The sequence below is a fragment of the Rutilus rutilus genome (assembly GCF_951802725.1).
Source record: "Rutilus rutilus genome assembly, chromosome: 12".
NCBI classification, from domain to species: domain Eukaryota; kingdom Metazoa; phylum Chordata; class Actinopteri; order Cypriniformes; family Leuciscidae; genus Rutilus; species Rutilus rutilus.
This window is the reverse complement of record NC_140217.1, coordinates 27,469,675-27,487,899: the sequence shown is the minus strand read 5'-3', so window position 1 is coordinate 27,487,899 and position 18,225 is coordinate 27,469,675. Positions and strand designations below refer to the sequence as shown.

General features: G+C 37.6%; 1 protein-coding gene across 3 annotated transcripts in view; it reads left to right on the top strand.

Annotated features, from left to right (window-relative positions):
* The window catches only part of mast2 (microtubule associated serine/threonine kinase 2), a 135,862-nt gene that overhangs the window by 75,831 nt on the left and 41,806 nt on the right, over positions 1-18,225 (top strand). For all 3 annotated transcript variants that reach the window (XM_084426141.1, XM_084426140.1, XM_084426142.1), the window contains one exon: positions 2,568-2,599. In XM_084426141.1, the coding sequence (XP_084282267.1) occupies positions 2,568-2,599 (32 nt within the window). The remainder of the gene's footprint in view (positions 1-2,567; positions 2,600-18,225) is intronic.

Genomic DNA, 18,225 nt, shown 5'->3' with positions numbered 1-18,225 from the left:
AGAATTTTGATCTTGAAAAGACTTAATTATAATACTGTAAAATATAAAAAAAATTATAAAGATTTTGCATAACATATTTGATTTCGAGGTTTTCATATTTGGAAAAAAAGATAATAGATAATATTATCATTTATTTTTTTCTTCACTTCCAAGTTGCTCCTATTATGATACTTAGTTGTATTTGCATACAGTATACTTCTGATTAAAATACTGCTGTTGTTTAAAGTGACAGCTGAGCCAGATGAAAGGAAACATGGTGTCAAGAGAAAGTACTCACTACCACACGCGTGTTGTGTTGTGTAACTGGATGAGTTGAATCAGTAAGGATCAGTACGCACGTGGCCTCTGCCCATACACCCACACTTTTAATGGATGTTGCGCGTTGTAAACACATCCCATAATTGAATGTAACGACTTATCTAAAAGCCATTGTTTTGGGTGGCTATTTATCTGTCAAGAGCGCTAATAACACTGTTCAGATTTTGTTTTGATAGAAAGATTTAACTCTCCACACATCAAATGAGGTTTTGAAAAGGGGTCCAGGGACCACAAGAGGATTCTAGGGGGGTCTGTTGAAAATCAGAGAGAATTCCTCTGAAGCAATGCTTATTGTGAAAAGCTCTTTACTCTTTGAATTTAATCAAAAATGTCTAGTCAGGTTTGTGTATATAACATCACTGTTATATAGTGTTTGATTTATGTGTGTGTGCTCGGGATATTTACATGAGAGGAGATTCACTATGAACTATGACAGATGGTATGGCCTTATTATGTGTCTGTCCTCTCTGTCCCATGGGTCCACTGGACCTGATATCAGTTATCTTTTCTCAGTCCAGCTATCAGTAGGCATGCAAGTGCTCTAAGGTAAATCTGGCTGTGTGTAATAATGGTTCACTTTTGCCATCTAGTGGTGTGGTTTTTTTAGCCTTCAATATGGGAGAAAACAAAACTCATAATGCTGGATGCAAGCCACTATTCCACTCATGCGCGTAATTTGCACGGGGGTTACGGGGGTCATGACCCCCTCAAAAATCAGATCCAGCTAATATAACCCCCCCAATATCATCACATCATTCAGATTAAAATAAATATGAAATATTCCGAATGAATACTTTTGTTCGTTTTCTTTATTAATTTCATTTGCCAGCAAGATAGTATCATATTTTAAATAATCTGTAATGTACCCCCCCCGCCCGCCACACCGACTACTTGGTATTACCCAACCCGCTTTCTCTACCAAGTTTGTTCACTATTTTGCGCAGTCGCTGGGATGAATGGTTGGAGAAAGCTGACGTTGCATGCTAACGGATGGAAAGATGAAAAGGACACTGAAAGGCAGCCAGACAACAATTTTTCATTGTTGGTCGACACCAGCCAAAAAGAGGAAAAATCCTGACCAAACGAGCTAAGTTAGCTGTTAAGTTAGCTCAGCGTTTCTCAAAGTGTGGGGCGCGGGCGTGGGCGCGGCCCACTGGTTTTGTGCCCATCTTTATTAATTCCTTTATTTATTGACCATACACTCAAAACAAAACAAAGACACATTTAAATGTAAGCCTTACTTAACCTTTTCACACGTAAGTTTAAAAGTTTTTCAAGGCGACCGTTATTGATCGTAGTATCACTTTATGGTTCCCATGGAGACGCGTCATTCATTGCTTGTCACACCGCAGCCACAATACCGCAGAATGACTGATGATCTGCTTTTATTTCCTTTTTTATTCAAAATTTCACAAATTTGTTAGCTATAGCAGGATATATCTGATATTCCGATTGTCAAATATGTGCAAGTGGATGTGTCTTGTTGTTCAAACACCTTTATAACGATCGCGTTAGTTGAGCTGTATGCGCAACGTATTTTAGGTAAAGTTATCTTATTAAAATACCTAAAAAAATACGTACATTATTAGGAATTTACCACCTCCGGCTCAATTTGAGATTATTATTATTTTTTTTTATTTTTTTTTTGCATGGAGTTTGCAAAGTGATAAAATGAATCAAAGCACAACTTACGTTAGTCCACACTTGTATTTTCTCAGTTTCTGAATTTGTGCTTAAACACTTAATTTAACTACTGTGTCATTATGGCATAAATAGTCAAGTGAACAGCTGCATTTACGTTAAGTAGCCTAAATCAGTAAAAGTATCACAATGTATTTCTAATACAGGAACGGCAAATTAGCATGTTACCTTTTACACAAGAAAATTATTCAATAAATAAATAAATATGCCGCGAGGTTAACCCCCCCAATGGTAGACCCAAAGTTACGCCCTTGATTCCACTCAATCGTTATTTGAATCATATATATATATATATATAATATAACACAGCCTAATATTTAAAGAAAAGCCTGTTGTTAAGAGTTCCCTCCAGTTGAACTGTAAATATGTTGTTTCATTGTGACCCAAGTTGAATTGTGCCACCTGGTGGATGGTTTAGTGTCTGTATCCGATTTAGGTTTCCATGATATCTTGTGCACAAGTTCACAAGCTCTGCTCTTTGCTTTGTGACACAGACACATTCATTTGATTTACAGTTAATCTTGTGTTCTTCTCTTTCTTCATTTCAGAAGGAGCTGAGTCTTCCCAGAAGAGGCAGTTTGTGAGTACTTGAGAATTATTATTATTATTATTCTGAATGAGGATAGCGAAACCTGGTCTATTGTGAATAGTCTGACCTTGGGAAATTGTATAAAAAATTCTAAGTGAACAGAATGCTATGCCCGTTAAGCAAAGAGGTGTGTAGTTCTGGTCATCTCTTTTAATTGCACTTTAGTACGTACTGTGAGTTGCATACATTTCTTCCATACTGCTTAAAGAATGCAGGGAAGACTCTGTGGAATTCTTCATTGTTGTACATTTTGTGTACACACGATTACTAACTCATTTAGTTATTGTGTATTATTGATGTTGCAGATACTCATGTCATTTTGTTTTGCTTCTGATAAATTCAAAGTCACAGATCTGCATCTGATTATTAAATGTGACGTATGTCCAGTACAAAATAACACTTCTGATATTGTGAGATCAGCAGTAGGTATTAGCATGATCTGTCACATGACATTCATTTACTGTAAATTAACCTTTTTCTACTGCTTTTTTTTTATTGATCATTGAACCTCATGCACAGGATTGTGGATTATCATACACATTAAAGGAAAGGATACATCTATTTTGCCTTCAAAAATCGACCAGATGGATGCATCTTAGTAGTCAGGATGTAATGCAGTCATATATTTTAGACTTGCATTAGTGCCTTCCTATGTGTGTGGATATTGCCTGATAAGGCAGTGTGTTTAATGTTTCAGACACTGCTGTATCAGTTGGGTTAGCATTCTTACTAGATCACAGTGTCAACACTGTTTATTGCACATGGACTGGGTCATGGGGGTCGTAGGTGACTGGTAGGGCAGTGACAGACAGATTACTGCAGGCCTTTTCCGACAGCTGGGCATTTCGGTTCCTGTTCTAGCACACCTATCTATATCTTCCTTTCTGTTTATTTTTAACCCACTGCCTGCAAAGAATGTGCTCTTTACAGCCAATCATAAGAAGGCACATTATCAGCATCATGAGAATAGGGGTGAGTAGACAGAATTTGGGTGTTATATTTTTGATGTAATATATAGTGTGCTGCAAAGGTTGTGTGTGGGCATACTGTTGTTGTGTTCTTTCTTATGCACACAGGCTAAGGGTTTTGTTTTTCTCGTCTTTGTATAGCTCAGAGTGACTGGCAGGGGCAGGAAGAATGCTGGCTATTGTGAGGGTTCACCGAGTTTGTTCCACCCGCCACGGGATTACAGGACTTAATCAAATCAAGCCTTCTATTCAGCCACACTGTTTGTCCGTGAAATCTCATTTTAGCCCTCATTCATTTAGGATTTTGGTACTTTCTGACTCCCCCTCTCGTATCTCCTTCCTTTTCATCTCACCTTTTCACTTTCTGGTGTGGGAACCCTGTAAAGGGGAAATGAAAATGTAATCATTTTTTTACTTACCCTCATGTCAGTCAAAACCTGTATTACTTACTTTCTTAAGTGGAACCCAAAAGGAGATGTTTAACAGAATGTTCATGCTGCTTTTGCTCATACAATTAAAGCAACTTTTTTCAAACATTTGTCAATCTCAGAGAAAGACAAAGCAGACAAGCACCATAAGATTATCTTTTCCATCACTGAATGCCCAGTAGGCTAATCTATAAAAACATTTAAAAAATCTAAAATATATATGTATATTATTAATAATAAAAAATAAATAATAATAATAATAATAATAACAACAACAACAACATTAATACATGATACAAACGTTTAACACTGTTGAATAAAATCTGTAGCAAATCTCAAAATGATTTTTTTTCATACTTCATGCATGTACAATATAATGTTGTGATGTCTAAATTCACTTTAACATTCAAAATAGTTTTTAATTACAATTTTAATGTATTATTTTTCATTTATTTAGTTAAAATGTGGTAGAATTTAATATGTAAAATTATGCATTGGTATTGGTACCAAACATTTAGTATCAGTGCATCCCAACTTTAACTTTAACTAGTATTTATTTATTTATTTATTTATTTATTTATTTATTTATTTATGTCATTTTTGGAGCTTGACACTGACAGTATCTATTCCCTTTCATTTTCATTATATAAAAAAGAATGACACAGGTTTTGTGCAAATATCTCCTTTTGTGTTCCACAGAAAATAGCAAGTCATATGGATTTGGATCATAAGCAAATTTTCATGTTTAAGTGATCTGTTCCTTTGAGCATACTCACACAGAGCTGTAGATCATGTGTCAGTGTAATTTGCTTTCCTGTAGTGGTGTGTGTCAGTGTTGAACCAGTCAGGCTTAACTCTCGTGCTGGTGATTCTCTGCTCTTTGATCCTGCCTATTGTCTCCTTGAGGCTACATTTAGCCAAAAGCATTCGTCTGGGCCAGGGACAGTTGATTCTCAGAACTGTGTGTATGTGTGTATACAGAGATGGACCGGTGTGAGGTAGGGGCAACAGCTGCACCTCCCCCAGGGTCTTGTGATATCATAAGAATGCCCTCTCCCTCATTACTCGATGTGTTTCTGTGCCTCTGACTGTCTTGCCAACACATACACCCATTAGAAGTAGAGCTCAGAGGAGAGTGAAGCTTCTAATGTGTTTAGAATTTGGATTGTTACACTCTTAACATTTTCTCTTCAGACTGATGTTATGGTACTTCACAGTGCTCAGAAAGACAGAACGCTCCCGGACACAACTTTAGAGGACTGTCGTTTAACAACAAATACCGTCATGACAGAAGTGGATACTCGCTCTGGCCGCGGACAAGATAAGACTTGAAGGCACATTGTGATTTGACAGTTGATGTTTGTTATAAGGGGATAAAGGAAGTATGGCTGGAATTGCTGTAACCTTCACAATGTAGTTTGATAACAGACTTTTACACTACGCCATGTAGTTTTTTTACGACCTGTCGTTGGACTCTTCCCAGTTGCACCTCTGAGTAAAGACTTTTTTGCTTATCCATCTATTATACTCATGAACATGAAGAAAAGAAAGGAAAGACTTGGAGCCCCTAACCTGCATTTACAGTAAGAGTTTATTTAGATCATAAGTATGAGCTAAGGCTGCACGATTTGAGGAAAAATCAGGGGGGTTTTTCTGATAAAAATTGTGCTTCTAATTAAAGAAAATACAATTTGGCAAAACATTGTGATTTTATATCAATATGACTATAAGATATTAATAGTGCTTATTATGTTATGCTATAATTTTTACTAAATAAATATACAAAAAAATAAGAATATTACCATTTTAATATATCTGTAAAAAAATAAATAAATTTAAACATCAAGCTTTTATTCCTAGGGTTGGGAATCGAAAATCAATTCCAATTCTGGAATCGAATACTTGAGGTCAGGAATCGGATACTTGTTATAAAATGCAAAATTGTATTCCTCTTATCGATTCCTTTGCAAGTATTTCAATATTACTTTAAACAATTCAGTGTTTCCCACAGATTACAAAGCAATTTGTGGTGGTGGCGAGGGATTCCTTCGTTAATAATTCGTTACACAGAACTTTATTATATTAAATATTAATCAAAAATGATTCACACCTTCACAAAATCCAAACATTCAGTGTAAGAGTAAAAAAATGACATTACATTATTTATAGTAAGTTTATTTGATTCACAGCTTATTTAGAGTTTTGACCTTGACAACCCAACTGCATTTACCGCAAACAGTCTAAACTAAAAGATTTTTTTGGTAATCGTTCTACACATTGTCATATAGATAACCTGAAAATACAGTAGTTTATTAAGGTTTATTTTGCTAACCACTCTTACTAAAAAGATGGGATAAGCACACTTACATTCTCATTTTAAGAGGTGTTAAATGTGGTTTGATTTGTTTACATTAGTTAATGTATTAGCCTAACTAATGAACCACGAGAAATACATTTGTACTGTATTTATTAATCTTTGTTAATCTTAGTTGAACAAAAAATGAACAGCTGTATTTTTATTATGTTACTTCACACAGTGCATTAGGCTAACTAATGTTAATAAATACAACTTTTTATTTAAATAATGTAGGCTACTAGTAAATGGTGAAATTAACATTAATAAAGATTAATAAATGCTGTAGAAGTTCAGTGTATTAATAATAGTTAATGTTAACTGATCTAGTCAACTAGAGTTTAATAAATGGAACCTTATTGTAAAGTGTTACCGATTTGTTATACACTGATTCAGTGTTGGACAGATCAGTTGTTTTAACCATTCATTAAATGGAATCAGTTCAAAGGAGTCATTAGTTCGCGAATCGGACGTGTCATTAGCGGACTTGTACGCGTTGTGTGATTATCCCGGCATTTAGGACATCGCACAAGATTTGTCAACACAGAAAACATTTCATCTCTGGATAGGTTTTGTTTTTTTATGTCAGCTGAATGGGCGGAACACTTTTCAGAGAAGATAAGGCAACATAAAAAAGGTTTTTTTTGTTTTGTTTTTTTATTATTTCTTTTTTTTACAATTCACACCCAGCGGTAATTCAGGAAAAAAATATCCGAATGCTCCACGTGAAATTTTGGTCTTCCGATCTTTTACCATCGTGACAATTATCAATTGATTTTGATTAATATGTGCGAGAGAGAGAGCAAGACAGTTTGAAGACCACGAGCGCAACCAGGCCTCTCTTTCGCTGCTCGTTCTTTCCGTAATTTGCGCCCTATCGCAAGCGCAACAGTCATCTACTTCACTCACCGATCAAATAAGGCTTTGGCGAGACAAAAAATCGCTTGTGAGAGAGACGCGTGAGTGACAGAGAGACGGAGGGAGAGCAGGGAAAGGAAATGCAGCTGAATGAATACGCAATGTGGTTTTAAATAGCGTAAAAAAAATTGTTTTATTACGAAACGCAATATGTGGCAGCTGGTGTTGATTCTGTGGCGCACCGCCACGAATTAGTCTATGTGTGGGAAACACTGCAATTCAAGCGTGAGATGACTCTGTTTTCTGTTTTCATGCGTAACAGTATATTGGATCCGTGCAGCTCTTAAAGTGACAGCAGCCTAATATTCCTGTTGCGTCTCTATAATAACACTAATCAGTCAACAAAAGACAGAAAGTTCACTAGTTTTTGACTGAATAACTTTTGTAACTATATTTGTAATGTATATTTTACTCATAAAGTGCAGTGTTATTTTACATTTGATTATAGTTTCTGTACCTGAATACCTGAAAATCTTCTATACAATCGTATCTTTGTTCAAACTTTTTTTATGATTGTAAATTTTTTACTTGTTCTTTTTTAATTACTGAGTGTTTACTTGCCTTTTAATAATGCTTGAAATTTATATTAGTTAGGCTAGTTGTTTTTCTATGGTATTTTTAAACCATAGGCAAAATTCCTTGCAAAAGTGTTCTTTAGTCTGTTTATTTTTGTTCATGATATTCAGCTACAATTAAATGTTTTGTAATAAGTCTAAATGTGAATGATATCTAAGGTGTTTTTTTTTTGTGTGGTTTTTTTACCTTATTGAAATCGAAATTAGGAATCGATAAGCAGAATCGAAATTGGAATCGGAATCGTTAAAATTCAAACGACACCCAACCCTATTTATTTCAGGAGACATTTAAGCTTTTCTTTTGTTTATAAGTGCTCCACGACAGATGCAGAGATGAGTTCATGTTGAGCATCATTTACCTCAAACCGACCTGCTCTGAGATAACGAAACACTGGATCATGAGCTGCTCATGTGTAAAAGAACACAGTGCTGTGCTTGCCTCTGAAACATGTTGGTGCAATGAGTGCATATACAGTATTTGTTTGATTAAATTGTAGCAAATCGCTATTTCCCAATTTTGGTTTTATTTCGAATAATCGTGCAGCCCTAGTATGAGCCAACAAACGTTGCTTGTATTTGTTTACACAACTTTTATTATTTCCTTGTTTTTAAACTTTTACTTGAGTTCAGCTGACTGTCACTCATTTTTGCAATGAATGAACTCCATTGGTTGAGGTTTCTAAACATGACCACAGCATTAGCTTTACACAAACAGACCGCAGACTCGGACCTCCTTGGCAGTTAAGCACCGGGTTTCCTCTTTCTCTGTCTCAGTCTGTCTGGGAACCTGATACCTGCTTTCCCCTCATGCTCTGAGTGGTGGCTGAGTTTCTAGCTCTCGTCTCGATGATTGACAGCCACAGTGTGTAGCTCAGTTTACAGCCTCAAAAACACAACCCAGCAGAACACCAGAAAGACTCAATATAAGTGAAGAGAAGTCTTCACTCAGCAGAGCGTGTGTGCGTTTGTGCATGATTCAGTCATGTCAAATGCCAGCTTATGCCCAGTCAGCTTCTCTTCCTTCATTCTGAGAGAACATCTGTGTCTTGGCTGGCTGAAGCAGCTCCCTGTTGCATGAAAACCAAGTTTTAGTCTAGCATGGTGATTTTAAAAAAAGTGAGATGGTCCATACACTTACAACTCCAGAGTGACTCCCCCTTAATACTTATAACTTAGTTTTTATCCATTTAGCTTTTCTAACTTTAAGCTCTGTTCACACTGAGATGTCAAAACAAAACAAAATGCATCTGTATGGATTCCAGAAAAAACCTTGTCATCCATCCATTTTCCAAACCGCTTGTCCTCTGTAGGGTCTCGGGGGTGCTGGAGCCTATTCCAGCATCTCGGGCAGGCTGGGAAAAAAAGTGCAAGTATTTATTTGTTCGTTCATTCATTGATTTGTTCATTTGATTATTTAGGCTGAATAGGTGCAGTTTATATATATATATATATATATATATATATTTGTTGTTGTTTTATTTGGGGGGTGGATTTACATTGTTTTGTAATGTTACTCTTGGTGTGAATAAGCCTATATAGCAAATAATAAGTCTTAAATAAACCATAAAAATAGCTAGCTTGTGGCATGGTTGTATATAGATCTGTTGTGCTCGTGAGGATTTAGGTTTAAACCCAGCCTGGGCCTGTCCCATTCCCATTCCCATTCTCTTTCCCTGTTAATCTCAAATACCTGCAGTCTTTTCCATTGAGTTATGCTCTGTCTAGCCATTTCAAAATGAAGAACTCACGCGTTGTTGCTGCCCCAGACTAAAAGTCATTGGGTGCAGTATCGGAATAAATTCCTTATTATTGAAATGAATGAAAAACAAGATTGTGGCGAGGGGGGCGTGGTTCAACGAGGTCTGCAACGGGAGAGAGAGGCAGGAGACGAGAGGTGTGTAAGTAGGTCAAGTGCAAATGATAAACACCTGTGTCTTGTTTCAGTAACTGACATGGAGAGACAGGATAAAAGCCACCAGGAAATGGATACAGAGGGAGAGAGAGACTGGACTGGGACTTTTGTGCGTTTTATTAAAGTAAATCCAAGAAATCATAACCAAAAGGTTGCGCTCTGCGCAAATAACAATAAATCTCTAAATAAAACTCTTTCACTGCAACACTTGGGTTTCCAGTTCTCAGACACGCATGACATCCCAGTCCAGTCTCTCTCTCCCTCTGTATCCATTTCCTGGTGGCTTTTATCCTGTCTCTCTATGCCAATTACTGAAACAAGACACAGGTGTTTGTCATTTGCACTTGACCTACTTGCACACCTCGTCTCTGCCTCTCTCACCCGTTGCAGACCTCGCTGAACCACGCCCCCCTCGCCACAAAGATCCTGTACCCCAACCATGTATTCCTCATTTTGTAGGTTGTAAGCAAAACAAATATATTCAACATTTTGATGTAGCAAGAATAAATGTGAATGGATTCTCCCCTTTCTCTCTGTTTGACAACTTGCCCAAAGCGAAGGGAGGTAGTAGAGCCTGACAGAACTGTCATCCTATCCTAGTGCCAACCAGCTTTAACTTCAGTGTGCCCAGTGTGCGTGTGCTGAACTGCTGAAACAGCCTGTCAGCAGCATCTCTCAGGAATACCAGGGCAACTGACTGTCATGCAAACAACTTACAACAGGATCTTGTTTTGCCACGTGTTTAATTGGAGCTCGTAGACATGTCTTACTGGAACTGAGAGGCAGGGAGTGTTCAATTCACGGATGGTTAAAGTGTGGACATGTACACTGAGGCAGAAACTGTGACAGTGTAATATTAAGCCTTTGCCTTGGTCATGTTTATAAACTGCCGTAGGACATCCTACCTTACCATGCCCTTCACAGACTCACAAGGTCAAACACGCATTCACATTACTCCTTGCTTTCCTCTCTTGCTGTATTCACTTAAAAGAATCTGGCCAACTGCTCAGTACCGTTGTCATGGCAACAGCAGCCTCCTGCAGCATCTCCTCTCCCCTACCTCCTCCCCCTCTGCTCTCTTCCCTCCGTCCCCGGGCGGACCCGAGGGGCCTTCGTCTGCCCCTGTCCTTGCCCCCAGCGCCAACCCTTTCTTCTGGAGGTAAGAGTGCCCTTGCACTTGCTCCTGATCCAACCTCCTTTACAGCAGCATGCTGGTTCCTATTTCGTCTAATCTGTTTTTCTAATGGGGTGGTGTGGTTTAGTGGCTAAATGCTTAAGGTGGGTAACTGGAAGGCTGCATGTACCAGTGCCTTCAGCACTGTGCCCTTAAGCAGTGCACTTAACCCCAGGTTACTCAAGTGGGATTGTTCATGTTATAAATATACTTTGTCACTTTTGGTTAAAGCATAAAGGCAATTTGCTGAAATGACTATTATAACTGTAGCCTGATTTTTCTGTTAGGGCCAGTTTCTGCTACTGCGTGTTATGGATGGATGGATGGATGGATGGGTTTTTGCTTGTTGATGAGAATGGTTTGTGGAGTTTTTGGATTAGATTTTTGGACAATTTTATATACTGTGCAGTAGGGCTGGGCGATATATTGAATAATCACGATATATGCACAATGTTGACAATATATATCTACTTAAGCAACATTGAAGTGATTTCAATGTCCTTTTAAATTTGCCATTAAGATTCCTTGTGTTCATTTAGTGAAGTTGTTAATGGAAAACATGCAGTACATTGATTTTAACTTGATTTGTTTAGTTAACAAACTATACAGCTATATAGTAGGGGTGGTAATGTACCTCACGATACGATACAAGATACATGACTCACGAAAAGATAATATCATGATACAGCAATTCTGCGATAATCGATATCTATTGCTAGACAATCCTGTAATGATACATCACAATATCTGTGAAATATTCAAACAAAATGCAAGTGAAATGGTTAAGGGTTTTCTCTTTTTATTATTTAAGTCCAAACCGTTAGAAAACAGCACAAAAAGTGTTTGTCTATAAATTAAATTTGACATTTTAAGTTTATTAAACATTATATTTTTTAAACGCTTAAACTTTTCTTTGTGTGTAAACTGACTTTGTTTCAACAGTGGATGTGATTGGATAACTGGACTAACCAGCGGACCAATTTCATTGCACAGCATCTCAAATGTTGGTTTGATCATTCTGAAATGCCTGAGCTAAAGTCTGTCATCAAAATGATTTGGTTGTATTCCTTTCCAGAAGTGTCTCACATGATTGCTTTCTCAAACGCCAGGCATCCGAACGCAAGATAACATGTTTATTGCGTTTCGGCTGTGTGCTCTGAGATGCAAGTCATTTATGATGTAGTAATAAAGAGCCACAGTGGCTTCTTCGATTGCAGCATCTTTTTTAACTGATATTTTGCACCAATTTCCCAGGAAGTGAAATTTTTTTTGTGGGATGGGATGTAAATGCTGCTTTATGTTTTATGTGATATTCCAATTTTGCGGCTAAGTTAAATTCCCAACTTTGGATGGAAACATAGCTAGTCTTATGTGATCCTTCAGAAATTGTGCTCACAAAACATCTCTTAATATTATCAATGTTGAAAACAGTTGTGCTGCTTAATATTTTTGTGGAAACCCTGATACATTTTTACAAGATTACAAAGATTTTTTCATCTTTGATGAATAGAAAGTTCAAAAGAACTGATATAGAAGTTTTCTGTAATAATGTTAGGCATTTACTTGCAGTCCTTGTTGAATAAAAGTATTAATTTCTTAAATACAAATCTTATTTACCCCAAACTTTTGAACTGTAGTGCATTTTTTTTTATTATCGCCCAGCCTTATTGTGCAGATTATTTTGAGCAAATATGGTGCCAGTATGGTTTGTTTAAGCCCTGCTCATTACCTCAAGTGTGTGTATTTATTTGTTTGCGTGTGTGTGTGTGTGTGTGTGTTGAATGCCTGTGGAGCAGAATGAGAGTGATTCTGCTCTAATGAGTTGCTCTGGAATGTCAGAACTCCATGTTCTCTCCCATTTGACTACAAGTGGTTGTGTGTTCACCTTAATCCATCACTGATCTCTTGTTTGATGACAAATTGCTGAGCACAGTCTGCTATCGGGACGTCTTCAGCCTGTGGGTTAAGAATATCTGCGTTCACAATGTTGTAATACAATGTGTGCATGCAGGTTTTTTTGCATTGTAAGTAGTAAAGGACTCATTTTAGGTTATTTAGGGGGCACAGTGATCAGGAGCCGTGTGGAAACTCCATTCACATTCAGTATAGCTTGAGGAAATCACTACAATCTGCTATTTTCTTTCCTTACTTTGTGCTGTCCATCCTCTATTGATCATGATCACAATAATAGAAAGTGTTCAAAATCATTTTCCTTTCCTGTGAAGCCTCATTTCCCATGTGTATTGGCTTGACCAGATATCATTTCCCATTTCTAAAAGATGTTATTGTATGAGTGGAAAGGCTATTTTTTACAGTTCCCCACAGGTTTAGACCAACAGTGAAGCTGCAGGAAATCAAGTCTTAAAACCTTTAAGAGCTCAACTCAACAGGACATTCAAGAGAAAGGCAGGGAACTGTTCCAAAGACTGTTGCTGATTCCTTTTCTCCATCATTGGGTCTTTCATCTCACTGCACATCACACTTAATTCCACTTTTTTATGTGAATGAAAGCTCCTTTTTGTTTTGTCTAGACTTTTTCTCTCTTGTTATACTCTGACTAGCTGCCCAATATCAGCAAATTAAATTAACCCCAATTCAGTTATGATCGACTGACTCTGATCAGTTTGAATAAGATCCTCATTGTCATCTACTGATCAACCATAGATATACACTAGAACTATAATGAAGTTCTAAAAATGTAAATGTAACATTACAGATAAACTACATTTTGGTGCCCATATTAGTATTAGCCATTATTTATTGATTTGCTTATTTATTTTTATTTATGCATTTTTGCATATTTGCATTACAGGCCACAGACAAGGGACACCCTGAGCTGTAAAACTAAATATAACTTGATGTATGTATATACTGTATATGGTTTAAAAAAAGGCAAAACAATTCATTCATTTTACAATCTCTTTTATGAACTTTTTGAAGCGTCAAAAAGGTAGTTGCTTACCTGTCAATGGAGGGACAGATTTTATTATCTTTATCTTTATCTTATCTTTATTATTTTATTTTTATTATATCTTCATTTGCATTCCGAAGATGAACGAAAGTCTTACTGATGAACTAATAACCCTTTAATCATTTGGAGCCACTTTTGGACTATATAATTTTTCGCAAAAAGTTTGTAGTAGCCTATTTGTTTTGTTTTTTTTTGTTTTTTTTTGTGTTTGCACACTGTCATTTTCTCTTTCAATTTTTATTTTTTGAAGAAGCCCAAAAAATCCCTTGCTTCCACAGTGAAAACGCCCTCATATATACAATGTTAGCACTGTCTACTGCCTGCCTCCACCGGTGTTGGGTGGAGATGTTTTCTCCCTCTACAGTAGCTGTTTGTTCTTTGATGTGTGTCTTGAAGCAACTGAGCCCATGGTGTCGGTCAGCTCAAGGTGACACAGTGCTCCCATGCCTGTCTGCATCTAGCCTGCTGCAAAACAAACATGATCTAAAACAGCCTTGTTTATCTTTTTGATTCCTCATTTTTCACTTTTTTGAGTTGAGTCCTTTGACCTGTTGGACTAATGACTGAACAGTTTGGACCGCACAGAAAATCTCACTTATGCTTGTACCATTTGACCGAATAATCCTGCATATGTGTGTGCGTGTGTGTGCACTTTAATCCCCTGTCATTTCACTTCAATCCCGTCACTTTCTCCAGGGATGAATACTCTTGTCGGATTCAGCCATTTCTGCTTGACAGATCATCTAGCATTAAAATGTTTCACTATTTCTCTCAAAATGTCTAGTTTTACAAGCAGTCTCTCACACTCTGACTCTTCTGGAGGTAATCTGGAGGTTGTATTTAGAGTTGGCTGCATCTTTATACATGTGCTGCTGTGTATTTGAGTGAGAGAGAGAGAGGAGTGGAGGGTGTTGAGGAGAGAGAAGAGAGAGAGAAAAAGCACATGACAGCATCTCACGATAGCTTTAGTTGTGTCACAGGTTGCCGGCAGCAGCAGCTGTAGGAACGTCATCTAGTGCTTGCTATCAGATAGAAAGCCTGTTCATTTAGCCAGCTGTTCTTCCTTCTCTGCCGCTTTATGACATTTGATCTTTGGATGACAGCCATGTTAGTGCACCGATATCATGTCTGACTCCTTCTGGACCGTTCTCTCCAATTTCTCTCTGCCGGAGAGAAGCATGCTCCGCCGATCCAAGAGGTACAGCTCTCCATTTTCTTTTTTCTATCTCTGTTCTTTCTGTTTGTTCTTATCATGTTAGTCAACTTGTTTTTTTAGTCATATGAGCTGTAATGGATGGCATGCTGCAGGCAGTCTTGTGGTTTTGCTTATGTTTGTGTGCTGTGCTTTTTCTCACTGTTGTTGTTGTTGTGTATTCTGGTGGTCACGCTCATTTCAGCCACTCTACATGCACATCGTACAATGTTCCTTCCTCTTGGTCAATGTGCGTAAAAGTAACGACCGCCCGTCAGCCAGGAGTGCAAATTATGACGTGGCCAGACGACTAACGACGCAGGCGAGCAAAGTTAGTCTTTCATAAAATGATGCTTGAGACCGGGCAGTTCTGCTCTGACCTACCATGTCGGAGTGAACTTGCGCGCAGATGTGCTCAAATGTGTGGTTGACTTAGATAGAGATCACCTATAATTGCTTTCCATCCTTCCCTGCTTGTGTTCTTGCTGTCTTCCTGTAGCCTGGAGAGACAGATATAGGGGAGGGCACAGTGCTTGCATAGCAACAGAGCTGTTGTAGACTGATCTGCTTCTTTCCGCTCTTCGTCTATCTCTGTGAAGTAGGGTCATTCTCACAATGATGCTAAATGTCTGATTCATTCAGTGTCCATGAGGTTGGAGCAGTGCACTGTGTGCTGTATAGAGTCATGGTGTGAATGACGTATGAAAGGATGAATGAGACTTTGAATCATGTATCTTATAGACGAGAGGTGTCTTGTTACTTAAGCAATCAGAATTTCGTATAGCAGAGAATACATTTTAAAAATCATATAGACTTGCCATTTATACTGCCATACTTTACCAGGCGTACCATTATTCTGCAAGGATGCATTGATCAAAAGTGACAGTAAAGACACTTATAATGTTACAAAAGATTTCTGTTTCAAATGATTGATGAGAAATGATTCCTGAACTAACCATGAGCAATACATTTGTTACAGTATTTATTAATCTTTGTTAATGTTAGTTAATAAAAATTCAGTTGTTCATTGTTTGTTCATGTTAGTTCAGTGCATTATCTAATGTTAATGTTAACAAATACAACCTTTGATTTTAATAACATTAGTTAATGTTGAATTTAATATTAACAAAGGTTAATAAAATGCTGTAGAAGTATTGTTCATTCTTAGTTCATGTCATGTCAAGTCACCTTTATTTATATAGTGCTTTTAACAATACAGATTGTATCAAAGCAGCTTCACAGTGTTAACATTAAAATAATACAACAAAGTTTGTTTCTAGAAGAAAATTGCGTCATCGTCCACCTTAAGTAAGGCAGATCAATAATATTGTTGAATATTAAATGTCCCCAACTAAGCAAGCCAAAAGCCAAGGCAACAGTGGCAAGGAACAAAACTCCATCAGTAACAGAATGGAGAAAAAAAACCTTGGGAGAACCCAGGCTCAGTCGGGGGCCAGTTCTCCTCTGGCCATCGAACGAACAGTGTATGATTATGATTCAGGCTGCATTACAGGTCAGAAGTCAGATTGGATCAGAACATTCAGAATGTTTATCGAGTTCCATCGGGTTGAAAGTCGGTGTCATCACGCCGGTATGGAGACGAGTTTGTTGAGGATCAGTGCTGATGGCTGTCGTGTCGATGAGGCCTTCACAGGGCTGATGAGGCTGGCATCTCAGGGATGCGTCATGGATGGGTCCAGGCGCTGGTCCACCATCTGATCTGGATCTGACTTCAGTAAACCTCGGAATAAACAGAAAGACTAACATTAGCGTAGATGCCATTCCTAATACGACTAATACGGTCATACTTCCTGGTTCTAGTGAGAACTCTAGCTGCTGCGTTTTGGAAACTTTGTTTATTAAGCGTGCAGGGCAACCACCCAGTAGAGCATTACAATAATCTAGCCTTGAGGTCATGAACGCATGAACTAACTGTTCCGCATTTTTCATCGAAAGTATTTTTAAGATGGAAGAATGCGGTTTTACAGATGCTAGAAACGTGGCTTTCAAATGAAAGATTGGTATCAAAGAGCACACCCAGGTGTTAACTAATGTTTACTAATGAACCTTATTGTAAAGTGTTACCAGAATAATGAATTTGAAAAATCCTTTAACACTGATGGGAGTAATAGCTCCTGAAAATTCAGCTTTACAAGACACAAACATTTTTATTTTCAAATATGTTAAAATAGAAACAGTTATTTAAAATTTCAATAATATTTTACAATATAACAATTTTTACTGTATTTTTATTAAATATATGCAGCCGTGGTAAGCATGAGAGACTTCTTTTTAAAAACATTAAATAAAAATCTTTCTAAACCCTCTTTTCAACAGCATTGTATTCATATGCTCCCAATTTGCCTGTTTACAACCACAAGAAAAAAACTGTTTACACACATTTTTCTGCTCACACTTTTTGACCAAGAAGTGGATTTGACTGCTCACACAAACGTTCTTGCGTGTGCGTGTGTGTGTGTGAGAAGCTATTAGAACTCACCAGTCTCCTCTTCCTCTGTCTCTGGGGTGATGCCGAACTAGCTGCAGTCTTGACACCTCACTTGTCAACATGCATCAGCTCACATGACTCCACTATAGAATTTCCCAGAGGTATCATGTCTTGATGTGGTCTGTGTAACATGTTACACAGTGGAAATGTAAAGAAATGTAAAGTCAAGCAGAATGTTCACGCTGCCTCTCAACAGTACGTTTTTGAGCCCATGTGATGCTGTCACAGCCACTTTAGGATGTAATAACGAAATCTTTAACTTTATCTCTCTTTAAACTTTCTTATTTTCTCTACATCATTCTATCTCTTCCTCTGTTGCCTCATATGGTTCAGGTTCCCCTCAGCATTCTCATTATAGTCACTCCACATGACAGGTCTTTGAATCTCATGAAACATTCAGCAGAACCAATTTCAGATTGTTCAGACTGTTAAATTGTCCTCTTCCTTGATGATATAGATTGCTCGATTGATTTCTCTCTTTCTCTTTTTCATAATTTTCTGCATTGAATATAGCCACTTAGCCTGTGGAAAGCCTTCATAGGCACATCTGAGCAGGTCTCAGTCATTGATTCATTGTATTTCAGACAGTGGTTGATGGTTGTATGCATTTTAATTAT